Raw genomic sequence first — 13410 nt, 5'->3', positions numbered from 1 at the left:
GAGCGCACTATGTGATTTTTCGGCTCTTTACCAACGCACTGTGGCAGAGGTACGGCACTTAACCACTTCGAACGGAGAGGTTCACTCGTTGGCACACAATGGTAAGGAACGTTGGATTCGTCGCTGCAAGTGCCCTTGGCCAAGTTCCGCGGACCGTTCGCGCATCCCACGACATCACATGGACGGGCATTCTCGCTGCTTGTTCCGAATGCAAGTTTCGCGAGCCAGCAGGACCACCGCTGCCCGACGCGATAACGAAACAACTGAAACTCCAAAGCGCGTGCGGCGCAAAGTCGAGCGTGCAGAGTCGAGTGAAAACGACACCTTTCGATCACCCATACTACTCAAGGGTAACGTCAAAATGTTATTTTTTCTTAGAATCGAATAGAAGTAGACATGTAGCATTTTCTCCCGTCTTATAGTCTAATGAAATGATCTTTTAAATACGATTAGTTGAGTGCTAGTGACATAAATTATGATGAGGAGTGCCTTCGTCATCGTGCTAGTACCGGAATCTCGCTGGGGAGTCTCAAATCGTGTCATGCATTTACCTCAATTTCTCGCTTACTAAAGCTCCGTTCGCGATTATATTGATGCCTTAGACGTTCTAGAACATTGCTTTATCACTTTAACTTGACTTCATAGTAACCGTTAGTGGTCCCTTTTAGCACTCCCCATACGTGGGTCGATTCCGAGGATAGTGCGATGCCGGGCCGACCCGCGGCGGAGGTGCAGTTTGCCACTAAGGGGCCCACATACACAGCTTCGCTGGTCATATACTTCTTCGCAGAGTGGGAGCTGGGGCACTGAATCTGTTGCGGGAATTTATCTTTACGATTACTGTGATTTCGCTAGTATATGAGATCGTTTTTAGAGCATGCCAAAACAAAAATAATACCTGCCAGCGGAGGCCTCAGGCGGGCACATGCGAGGGACACGTGAACGATCACGTGCCGGACAGAAGCGGTGCAGAATGTGGTTACCTACACGTACCTGCCCATATCATTCTTTCATCTCATCCTCGTGACACCATCGCGTAGACGTCTTACAATAACTGCGCATCGACGCACATTGTGAGACCAAGTCATGGTGGATTTGCCCCTAATTTGGTGTATTCGTTCATTTTGGCATAGCTTGTGACTGGTAGGTGGCATAAGCATAAAATAAATTGTATGAGATGTAGGTTGTGATCTATGTGGATGTAAACCTAAACATTGCATGAGATTAGATGTTGCATATACTAAAACAAGTCGCCGAACAGTTATTGTGTAGCGTTTAATTAATCGCTCCACTGAAGCATCGAATGCTTAATTATCGCACATTCTAACATTTGCGTTAAATAAATTTCGACAATATTTCTTTTTTTTTCTTTTTTTCTAGAGGCTGAACAACACTGAAATGCCCACGTCTAACGAGCTGTTTTAGGAGTTGTATGGACGCCATTGAAGCTTGTGCATGATTTACGAAACAAATGTTAGCAATTAATGTTTTCATTGAATTTTCGAACACTCTTTAAGCATATTTCGACATGAATGTTCAAGATTAGGGAAAAGAATTCGGGTTACCTTTGTTGGGGCCATCGACCATGCACCTAGCTACGGTAAAACGTAATCCAATGTAATTTTGTTACAGCGGTTCTCAAAGGCAGACAATTTCTCGAACTCCGCATACGGCGATGCTTCTTCTAATTTTAAAGAAATAGAGCGTTGCAGAAACACAGGTGTAAACACACAGATAACCATTTCCTTCTGCCCCCGCCCCCCTTGCCCCCTCTACCACGTCGTAGAGTGACAAGTGGTAGATATGCGCTCTCCTAGACCACGCACGAAAACGGAGAACCATGTTTGCCAGTAATACCAGTACGCCTTGAATTCAAAACGCGATCATTACAGTTGTCTATTCTCAGATGCTTCGGGGGGAGGGGAGGGCCCCTCTCCCCCCGAAATTAAGCGGCATATCCCACTCCCCGCCCACGTCGCCACTTGTCACACACATTCCTAAAGCGCTGACAAATCAATCTATTCAGCGGTCAACATTTTACTGACATTTAGAGCGAAAGCTGTACATGACTAACCCCTAGTAGCACGCTTTGTTGCCTCAGTGTGGCCACAACGTTAGCTTCTAACATTGCCTTAACGTGGCTAGTGTCCTCTTTTTGCAACGTTAACGCAACATACATAAGACAACGTTGAGACAATATTGCTCCAATGTTACATCAACTTTCAGTCAATGTTAAAGCAACTTCTGGAGACAATATAAATGCAACATTGCTACACCTTTTTATTTGCACACATGCAACGTTACAATGTCACTGCAATATTGCCGCAATGCTGTCATAACATTTCAGAAACTTTGAGACCGCATTCTAAATCACTGAAATATTTCAGCTATCAATGGTTGCTGGTCAATAAAATAATCTCGTGAAAGGCTAAACAGTCTGCAATGGTATCCTCATACCACAACGGTTACGGCAGTTTAAGGTCGCAAGAATGAGCAACTGACCATTACTCCTTGCTACACAGTGATGCGGTGCTGTGCTATAGAATACAAATACTTACAAGGCTGCACAGCACAACACATTGTTTTTCCATACTTTTCAGACCGCTTACTCTAAACAAGTTCTTTATGTAATATTCATCAGCTCTCTACTAGTGCTCTTGATCATCTAGATGCTACAAGCTGCCGTAACCTGAAGATACCACTGCACGTGGTTATTCTGACAATTAGAATGATTTATATATATGGGTGCACATCACAAGTAGCCATCATTTGTTTCTGATAACGCTATTTTATTTGTCAAGAACTGAATCAACTACACTAGCATCAAGCTTCAGACTGCTGTATAACTGCACTTTAGCTTGGCATACAGCTAGTTTCACAAATATAACTTAGAAAAAGGAAGCAGACATATAATACACTTAATATTACATGAACACATTAGCACAGCTTGAAAAATGTGCCATGTGAGCTTACATTTCACTAATATGATTTATATTATTTAATTACTTTATAAATATGATTATATTATTTAATTACTTTACAAAGAAACTTGCAACAATCTACAAAACAGCACACATGCAGCCTATTTTGGCTACTCAGGAACAAAAACCATAGCTAATGTTTTGAACAGTTACTAGGCGCATTATCATAGCATGAAAACACACACACCTCTGAACTTGCATGTTACAAATATCAAACACTTCAGTAAACTATTTACACAACAAGAATAGCATGTGTTGCATGTGTTGCGGACCCCATCCGTCCTCGTTCATCACTGCGAACTGTTGTAGCTGACCACCAAAACTGAAGCTGACAGCTTATCAGAGTTGTTGGTGTAGACCATGCGTGCTCTAGGTTGTAAAGGGAGTATATTTTATGTTTTCCTTTTCAATAAACCTTCAGTTGCTAGTCAGCACCTGTACAGTCTTCTGTCTTGTCCCTGTTGCTGCACTGTTTTCTTCCAAGTCTCCTTCATCCCTTGTTTGGCCATGTGCCGTTGCACTGGAAAACTACAAATTTAAAGTACTGTCAACATTTGCCTCAAAAATTCAGCACATCTAGAAACTTCTTGTCCCCTTGTCCCCTGGTGGCCTCCAGCTGCTCATGATGATGGTCTGATTCATGACATCAAAGGCGAAGCTGCATCCCTGCAAAAAAATAAATAAATATGTAAAGAACCAAAAATTTTCTATCATAAGCATCTTGGTGGACACACTTCCAATAGCAAAACCTCTAACAACAAAAAGTGCAACATTAAGTGCAGGTTGCTGACACTGCTCAAAAATATGGATCAAGGATGAGGAAAAGTAAAATAACATATATACTTGCACTAAGATATCTTCCAAATTAACAAAACACTTCCTATTTTGTCTGCCCCCAACTTAAAACCAGAGGTTATTTAAACTCCAGCAATGCATGCAATAAAATGCACATATTTATTAGGAAATATTTAGTGTTGGCGCCTCTAAATTGCTGATCTATAACTGCCAATCATTAAAGTACTGAACTGTCTCTTACCGTTTCTTCTGTCTTGATGGTGCATAACGGAGCCATTCGGCAATCGAAAGATGTATTTGTGACTCCGTGGCCTGTGCGAAATTGCTTTTCAGCGTTTCTGAAAAACAAATGAAAAAAAAAAAGAGAATGAATCATCAAAGACAAGGCTACATTGGTTGGCTTGGAGAAGAGGGTTAAAGTAAGATAAGAGAAAGCCTCATGGCTTGTGCTGAACAACGGCCTCATCACCCTTCGCTATAATAGGCAAAGCAGAAAACCAGCAGGGTGATGGCATGCCAGGAAAAGCCCATGCTATCAGTATAAAAAAATATACTGCTTATGTTCCTTACACAGGAAATGCATTCAGTGCTTCAAGCCTATGCATTGTTAACTGACAGCTAAAAATCATGGCATGCTGAAATGCGAATGTGCGTATGCATGCTACACATGAGAGATATATAAATATAGCACCTGTGAGGACTTGGAGCAGGTATAGCCCAATAAATGGCCTTTTTCCTTTTCTCCCAGTCAGAGAAAAGTCCTGGGCCAACGTGTCACACATGCATCTCCGCATAATTTTGCGTACAGAATCTTGCACTGATGTGCCACCGATTCGCGATAAATGGGCCATCTAGAAAAAAAAAAGACATCCACATAAAATTTCATGCATGTGTACTTGCAGAGCAAAAATTTAACTTACGAGGTCTGTCCTGTTTTTTTCATCATGAAGCTGCCACTCCAATTCTTCCAGCCTCTGATGAGTTGCCAGGGGAAGCAGTTCAAGAATGGCACTGCTGACAGGTTGTGCACACGGTTGTTTATTTTCTGTGATGGCTTGCTCTATCCTTTGGATGGATTTTTCCAGGCCATCTACCTGAGCTCTTATTCCCTTCACCTCCTTGAGCAACTTTCCAAGCATGGCTAAAACAAAGAAGAGAAAAGTAACTTGACCAAGCTAAAACATTTCACTGTAATGGTTTTAATCTTATGTAAGCAGTAACCTAAGTATGTCTTCATTCTTTCTACAAGCAAAGCAATCCACCTAAGAAATAGTAGTAACAGTTAAATAAAGGATTCCTGCCATTTCTTTCTTTAACCAATAATCTGCAAAGGGCCTAACTTAAGTTGCATGAATAACACTTTGCATTTCCAATACAAGAACACCATGCAGAAACATGCACACGTAACTTCACAGGATCCTTAACACAGCCAGAGTACTCGTGCTGCAATGAAAGGTATAAGAAATGCAGATATAAAACAAATTATTCAACAGTCAGACTTAAAAATGGTGAATTAAACATATGCAAATATTCTACTGTTAACATAAGTGCGTTTTCCCAAAAAGTATTGACTAAATTTAGGGGATCTACAATAACAGTGAACATATTTGCTTGTAAACGCACTGAAATAAATTAAAGACCTATTGCACTTTGAAGACTTACTATTTACATTCCACTCCCACTTTTGCTATAGCTCCACATGGAGCTGTAGAATATTTAAGTAAATGAATAAAATTAAATAAGATTAACTTATGGCAATGACCAATATGTGATCATGTGGCTGCTACAACTGAACAGACCAACTTTTCCATGCTAAATTGTAACACCATGGTTGGATGCAACCTAAGTGCAGTGAAGCTCCGCCCACATTTGGGACCCCCACACCGAATTCCACTGCAAAAAAATGTAGTCAACTGTTAAAGCTTTTGTGACCTAAACAAGAAGCTAATCACCAGACGAAATGATAAGACCAAGAATTTTGATGCTCATGCTTGCTTGATAAATTAAAACACTAAAAGCTGCTCTCATTTACTGTACTGATTGGCCAGCAGAGTAATATAGAGAATGTGAACCATGGCCCAGTGTTACCAACTTCTTTTTAAAATTGTATCCTACTACGGTAAAGCTCACAAATGCGGCAGGCACCTGCATATGACACCAACAGATGCATCACCAAAATTAAACACATTCAGTAAGGCAATGTTAGAGCAACACTGTCTATAAAGTGCCTAATGTAGAAACATTCGCATGATCATGCAACCTGCACCTTCCCTGTATGGCGGCCAGAAATAAAGGTTTGCTGTCGTCTATCTATACGCTCCACTTATGAAATAATCAACTATAGCCCTTCTATAACCTTTACAGAATTAAAAAGCACCTGACCAGACTGTACATAAAGTTGGACAAATTCTTGCGACCTGCAACTCATGTCGCAAGCATAATAAATGATTCCAAAGGCTGACAGCAGCCCCTACCATTTTGGTCAAGCTTCCTTTTTTCAGCAAAAGAATCGCCATCATCTAAAGCCACTTCCCGGCTAGGTGGGGCCTTTTGTATCTGGGGATCCTGTGAAGCAAGTGACTGGGGCTTGAACCGTGACAATTTCACAATTTTTGGCGGTGGTGGTCGTGAAACAAACTTCGCAGTTTGTTGCGAAGAATTAAAGCACTGTCCTCGTAGAGGAACAGGAAAGTCGATGCTCTCTTCATCTGAAGACTCCAGGCGCGCTGGTGGCCGCCTCTTCCGCCTTTGCTGAATTGTTTCAACATCTGAGGCCAAATCTGATGTGAATTCTGCTTGCTGCTCTTTTTGTCTAGCACTTTCATAGCTGCCTAAAAAGAATGAATGTAATATTTATTGCCCAAAAAGAAATGAAATGCAAAGCACTAGTTTTAAAAAGACAAACAAAAAAATTTATAGAACTGTTGAACACTGAGTGGTGAAAGAAATAACAGCATAATATAAAAATGACATGTCCAAATTAATATGTTTAGTATATTCATCTACTCAAAATTTGCCACCTTCACTAGTTTCAATACAAAAGCAACCAGTTCTGGTACTAAGAGTAAACAAATTGTAGATACCTTAATTATAAGGTTCAACGAAGATAACTTTCAAGCTCAAAGTTTAGCTAACAATACTGCCAAAAATTTACCGATCTTACTGATAGTACACGAACTTAAGCTACCAACTTGAACATGTTTTTAGAAACTTGGGCAAGAAGCTTACCACATGTCCACAACACTCGACATCTGTAGCTAGTCCAGTCGCTTGATGGTGGTTGTTGCTCTTTGATGGCAGTAGTTATCTTTGCGGTGCTCTTAAATGGTGGCCACCTAACTGTGTTTTCTGAAATCCACGAAGTGGGCACGACGGAAACTTCATCTTCATCTTCAAAAAGAACGATGCTGTATGTCTTCCCCCTGAAATTATAAAACAAAGAAAACTGAATTAATGCGATGGAATCCTAGCCACGGTGGGTGCAGTTTGATGAAGGTGAAATGTGAAAAACATGTATGTGGCGAGTGATGTCAGTGCAGATTAAAGAACCACTGGTGGTTAAAATTTATCAGCAGCCCTCCACTATATGCCTCTCGCCCGCCTTTAAACTCACGTCATTGTGAATCAATTCATGTGCCTTATCTACCCTGATAGGCAAGTTTTATATTTTACGAAATCAACCAGTGATCCCCGAAAATATTGCCTTTCCTATTATTCAGCAATGCAACTGCTACACTTGTACTGCAGGTAATGATATGGTGGAATGAGAGGTTTCACATTTCGAAGCTGCACATGGATTTTTTAGAACACAAAAGCGGAAGGCTGCCAATTAATTTTTGACCACTCAGTGTTCTTTATAACATGCACTGACATCACACACATTTTCACTCCATCAAAATGTAGCCACTGTGGCAAGGATTCAATCTCATGACCTTGAGAAGAGCAGGTCCAATGAAATGAACAGTTTAAATTAGCAAGTATACCAGCACAGGCTATACTTGTCTCATTTAGTCCATTCATTTCAGTGGACCAAACCATGGCATGTGTGCAATAGAGGAAATACTGCATAATTATCTCCTCCGCTTGGCAAGCACATGCATTTATTTCTAATTTCATCAACAGGCCACACAGAAAGATCTTGTGAAAGGTCTTTAGCAGCAAAAACCAGGAGCTCTGAAGACGGCAATGGTTGCGAATACAAGTCAGCCAAAGTTGTGAAATAGTGCCCACAGATGCTGGCCCCCGACACCGATTGCAACATATTAGTTACTAATACAATGTGACCTTCTTTAAGCTGGACACAATTATCCAGCCTGCCAAGCTTTAGCACAGTTCCTTCAAACTCTAGCAAAGAGTACTGTCTGCCTTGAAACCCTGGTGGCACAGGTCCATTAGAGTGCTCTCCTGACAGTCTTGGGTATGAATTGAGAGAACCTGTGGAAACATTACTAAGAAAGCGTTTCTCACTGAGGCGCTTGATAACCTGCTGAAGAGCTCGAGCCTTCGTCCTTACTAGGGTCTTAAGTTTATAAAGGAAGTTTTCAAAAACGAAGGCTGAAAAGTCATCAAGAGGGCCAAATCTTCTGGCATCGTCAGCTAGATGCAACAATGAGTGCACGTTATAGACATAGATCCCCTTTCCATATAGGGAGCCAGCCTCAGCTACAAACTCTTGAAGAAGGTGCTCCGCCAAGTCCACGTTGTGCACTGCGTAATCTGGGCATGCAAGGATAGCAATAGCAGCACTAAGCTTCATAAAATGGTCGTAAAACTTTCTTTCCAAATTTCCTTGGAGGACAAGTGGTCCATAGTACAGTAGAAAGTTCCTAAACTCAACCGCTTTCCACTGCTCCAAAAATTGCAGTGATCGTGGCCTGCGCTTCATGTCACTTGGAACATACAAGTTAAAACTAGCAAGCATCGTGGATACATGAAGCTTTGACTGTGATGACATTTTTGAAGCTGATGGCTTTTTAGAAGCCCAATAACAAATGAGTAGTTTCTTCATTACTCCCAAACAAACCAGGTGCATATAGTCTAGTGGGAACTGTGTGACCATCCCAACACCAAAACACTGCAGCGGAGACTCGCTATGGTGGTGATGTTCTTGGGCAAAGCTCCTGAAATCTTCATCAGTGCGCAAGGGACTGTCATGGGAATCAAAAATGATTTTCCTGTCAAGTGCAGAGTATGCACCCTTTTGAGTGCACCTTTCACATCCAAAATAGGCTGTATGGCCCTTAATGCATTTGATGTAAGCCCTTGCTGGGGCATCACACACAAATGCATGGATTTTCACAGCATAGACCTTGCCATTGTACATAAGGCCCTCCTCAAGCAGCTTCCTTATTTCGGAGACAAAATCACTTAAGTACAAGGTCACATCTCCAGGCTTGCTGTCACCCTCATAGAGAGCAGCAACAAATGGAGAGGAGTGTGAACTTTCCTTTACAAGCACGAGAATCGGCCAGAATTGCTTTCTCGAGCTGCGGGAGAGCGGAAGGCCGTCTACGTTCACAATGAGTGACAATGTCCGACAATCTGCAGGAACATGTGCAACATGTTCTTCCAAAGAACGAGAAATTCCAAAATAGTGGTAACGACCACCGGTCATCACTGCCAGATCAGTATGCCTCTGCGTCTTTAGCAATGTTCTAGCATCCGAGGGTAACTCTGGATGGTATGGCTTGAGCACTTTAAGCAGGGAATTCAGGTGTGAAGCAGGCAATTTACTATTAATAGCCCATACACGCAAGTCGTACTCTAGACACTGAGTAGCGGCACCAGACTCAGGTGTCATCCTATCTTCACACTCCACCAACTCGTCATCGTCAGAAATCCGCGACAAGTCTGACGTTGCACTTCCTATGTCAGAGATGCCGCTAGAGGTGCCAAAATCTGACAAGTTGGAACTGCGGCTTTCATCTGCGTCCTCGCCTGGCACTGATAAAGAGGATAAAACGACATTATGCGACAAAAAGGCGTATTGATCCTGCTCTGCTCCTGATGCGCACAATCTGCTGTCACGACCATTATCAACAACGGCCAAACAATTTTCTAGTTCGCCGTGAACAGCCTCTGCTATTCTTCGGCGTCGTTGCCGAATGGACACTTCACTTAGTGAACGCTTCACTCTCTTCATGATGCAACGAATGTAGCACTTAAAACCATCACGAAGGGCATGGCTTTGTGCCAACCAACACGTGTTACAGCACAACAATGAGTAGAAATCACTTACCACTGAGGTCATCCTCGGAGCAAGCCTGCGCCATTTCAGTTGAATTGCAGAGAAGCTACAAGAAAAAAAGCACAGGCACGGCGACTGCAAAAAAAACTATGCTAGAACAACAAAAAACGCGGACTTTGACACGACTGCCGCTGAGTGGCACGTTTTTAGATGAGCGCGCGTCGCAGGGCTGGCTGTCGCATGGAAGAAGGCATGGAAGAAGGAAATGGGCTCTCGGCTGTACCGCGATTTGGATTTGTGATGATCTCCATGGCCATTAGACTGCGGAGCGTCAGTGAAACCAGAACTCAATTTTTTCGGCAGTTTTTATTTAGACCGCCTGCTTAATAAAAAAACAGATATTTCAGCTGTTTAGAAATATTTTCGATACAGGTATATATTTTTACATCAGTGTGACATAGTTAAGTACACTTGCACTGCTCGCCAGCTGTATGCACACCACATGCAAGCTTGCGCTCGAAGCAAAAAATAAAAAAAATTAATGTAGTAATGGTGAGGAGAAGTGATCTAGCTGGTACCGGCTTTTCTATTTGGGCTTCAGAAATAGCCCGAGAGGGCAGACAATTATAGCCTATAGCATGAATGTTATAGCAATGTCATCGTAGGTGGTTCAACATTTATTCATCATTTGACAATATTGCTGCAATGTGAAAAAGACCACTTTAGAGCAACGTTATCAGCATGTTGCTTGGTAACATTGCAGCAACATTATCTAATGTTGAAGAATGTTAGCGCAACATAATACAACATTGGCAATGTTGTTGCAACGTTGCAGTAACATACTGTGCTACTAGGGAACCTTCCGTAGTTTTTTCAGCGTCCGTCAACAGACAAAATTATGTGGGCCAATCCTGGTGATAGGGAAGAAAGGGTCCAAGCTCAAATCCAAGCCCCTGTGGGTTCGGGAACCTGTAACGCGCCCTTCGGGATCATCGGTATGGGCCCGGTATTGCACTATTTTTTAATGGCTACGTCACCTCCTCCACAGGTCGGCCCGGCATTGCCCTACCTTGGGGGCCGAACCGCGGTGGAGGTGAAGCACTTTGCTTTTCGTTTAAGAGCTTTGACTGTCGTCAGCTTTCGCTGCCATTCCATCTTCATACAGTGCAACGGTTGTCAATTTTTTCACTCCTTTTGGATGGCGCTTGCTATCGGCATCTCCTGGAGTGTGAAGGCCAGTTTTCTCCTCAATTCGGTGTCTGCGCGATTAACTCGAGATGAGTTCAGTTGTTACCGTCTATTCAACGATCACACGCATCGCTGTTGCTTCGTTAGTTCAACCTTCTTTGTTCAGACTGATTCAGGGACCAGAAAGCGATTTGCTTCCTAGTCAGCCAGTTTGTGTGTTCGTGCAACGAGTTCCGGCCGAACAAAACGCCAGTTGCGTATAATTTTTCCTTTTGCGTCATCCTCGAGTAATGGCTCACCGCGACGCTGGCAAATCTTCGGAACCATATACCCGCGATATGGGTCAAATAAAGTGCAAATTAATATAATACGAAACAGTGTCCATCATCAAACCCTGCAATAACCCTTAAACCCATAAGCAATATATGACTGTCACCCCTTACCTAGTCTGGTTCTTCCTTAATTGTACAGCACTATTAGTGCAAACTTGGCAACTGGAAACAAGAGTCGCAAGGAGATGAGAAATTAAGCGATCTACTAAGGGAGAGAGCCAAGGCCACATCCAAACAGGAAGGAAAAGCGAAAATTAATAAATTTCACCGTTGTTTGTGAAAATATTTATGAATTAACATCTTTTTATTTAAAAAGGAAGTAGAGAAATCACCGCTGGAAGTGGAGAATAATTCCGTGTGTTTTGAATAACGTTTCTATAGTTATCAGTCGAGCCGTCTGATGTAGCCACTTCTCTGCTGTACTAATGTGGGTATTATTCTAACCTTCCATGGTGGAAGGTTAGAATAAGGTTAAATCGCATCGTCCTGCGCTCTACGCGGTTGTACGGGACTGGTGACCACGGATCGTTATCCAACTTCCCAAATAACAACACGAGTCGGTTTTGGCACTTAAATTGGTAAAGCAGTAAAGGAGGGATCCAAAAGAACTGTGATTGTTCCGCAAATATATATATTTCTCTATAATTATTCGAGCTAATTAAAAAGAACGCTAATAGAAATTCTTATTTTACACGTTTGCTTGTTTACTTGTTCTTGGCATTGTTCGAATTCCTGTGTTTCTTTTATGCGCGAGTCGATTTGATGTGGTTCCTTGTTTGCCAAGTAAAGGAGATCTGTATCCCATAGGCGTACCTGTGAGATACACCTTATTTCAATTCTCTTTTGCGGGTTTATTCTCTTTATGGCGAATGGTGGGCATTATTCATATTTGTACTACTGAAGGTACGTCCCCTGCCCTCATTTCCATAGAAAAGTTACCTTGGTTTGGGCCCCCCGCCCCCCGAAAAACATCCTGGGTACGTGCCAGTATGTATCGATTAATTCAATCCCTTGATTGGGACAGATGGCACTGTGTGTTCATTAGTTGCAATTTATTTTTTGAGGTTTGCGTGCGGTAATGTTTTATTGCAGAGTGAGCAATCGAGAAACATAACTGGCCTGCCAGAGCATCGTGCGGAGTACAGAAGCTTTAAAAAAACTTCCCAATAGTAACATTTATCTTTCACGTTGAAAAGTACGAAAAAATGTGGAACGCTTCACGATTTTGCGTGTCATCCTTGCGCAGGGGCCATGCTAATCTTCTCTGTATCGTTCCAATTTTAGTATATGTACTTTGGAAGTACACGAAGCAGCTCTTCGTTCAACTATATATAGCCACGAACTCGGACGCACCAAAGCAGCGGTGAGAGCTCTGTAATATCCGAAGATTTGACGCCACGACGGTTAAGAATTCACTCATAATGTAATGCTTTACATATATTACAATCCGTAGCAATGACCTGTTATAATAACGACAGTTTCTTTTGACGAATATAATTCTTATTCCATATGATTTACCTGTGAAACGAGGGAGCCGTGACGGCGGCCCATTGCGGCGCCTCTGCTTGTGCCGCCCTCTCGTGTGCGTCGCTTCAGTTAACACACAAGGCGCGTAAATTCAAAGCCTGGGGCCGGAAGGGGGAAAAAAACGCGTTTTTTGACGTGGCAATGTGCTCAGTGGGCATTGGATGACACAAGTTGTCGCGTAACGCCCACTGTAGTCACGCGCCAAGTTTTGAGAGCATGAAGCACGTGTTCACGTGATCATGTGATACCACACCGCGCGCCATCTTTTCCGAGGTTTTCCATTGCTCCGCGTTACCTCTGTAATAGGTGGCAAACTTATGCGAGTTGGTTCGAATTTATTAGCGCAAAGGGGGACAGTAGCACAGAGAAAAAATGAGAACGCAGGGCAATTGCTGAACTA

The 13410-nt window shown here is 42.4% G+C and overlaps 1 protein-coding gene and 1 non-coding gene across 2 annotated transcripts; both read right to left on the bottom strand.

The window, feature by feature from the left end:
* Positions 1-3165: 3165 nt before the first annotated feature.
* On the bottom strand, positions 3166-10048 carry LOC139047034 (uncharacterized). Its single transcript, XM_070520979.1, has 8 exons — positions 10015-10048; positions 9526-9719; positions 7005-7242; positions 6251-6607; positions 4697-4917; positions 4468-4627; positions 4018-4114; positions 3166-3647 (listed from the first exon to the last, which is right to left on the bottom strand). Exons 1-8 carry the CDS (start codon positions 10046-10048, stop codon positions 3620-3622), a joined length of 1329 nt encoding a protein of 442 aa, XP_070377080.1. The 3' UTR covers positions 3166-3619.
* Positions 10049-12684: 2636 nt separating this feature from the next.
* LOC135910534 (U6 spliceosomal RNA) lies at positions 12685-12787 on the bottom strand. Its single transcript, XR_010567091.1, has one exon. It is a non-coding gene; the product is annotated as a U6 spliceosomal RNA (small nuclear RNA).
* Between the last annotated feature and the right edge of the window lie 623 nt (positions 12788-13410).

This window comes from Dermacentor albipictus, chromosome 6, assembly GCF_038994185.2.
Source record: "Dermacentor albipictus isolate Rhodes 1998 colony chromosome 6, USDA_Dalb.pri_finalv2, whole genome shotgun sequence".
Lineage (NCBI taxonomy): Eukaryota > Metazoa > Arthropoda > Arachnida > Ixodida > Ixodidae > Dermacentor > Dermacentor albipictus.
The sequence above is the reverse complement of the archived record's forward strand: the minus strand, read 5'-3'. Positions and strand labels throughout refer to the sequence as shown.

What these genes read in the sequence shown, in the direction of transcription:
- LOC139047034 (XM_070520979.1), bottom strand. Translation starts at nt 10,048, where the DNA reads ATGGCGCAGGCTTGCTCCGAGGATGACCTCAGTG. An exon ending in GTCTAGAGTACGACTTGCGT is followed by an intron (nt 7,243 to 9,525) that starts GTATGGGCTATT and finishes CACCGTGGCTAG; the next exon opens with GATTCCATCGCATTAATTCA. An exon ending in AAGGAAGCTTGACCAAAATG is followed by an intron (nt 4,918 to 6,250) that starts GTAGGGGCTGCT and finishes TCTTTGTTTTAG; the next exon opens with CCATGCTTGGAAAGTTGCTC.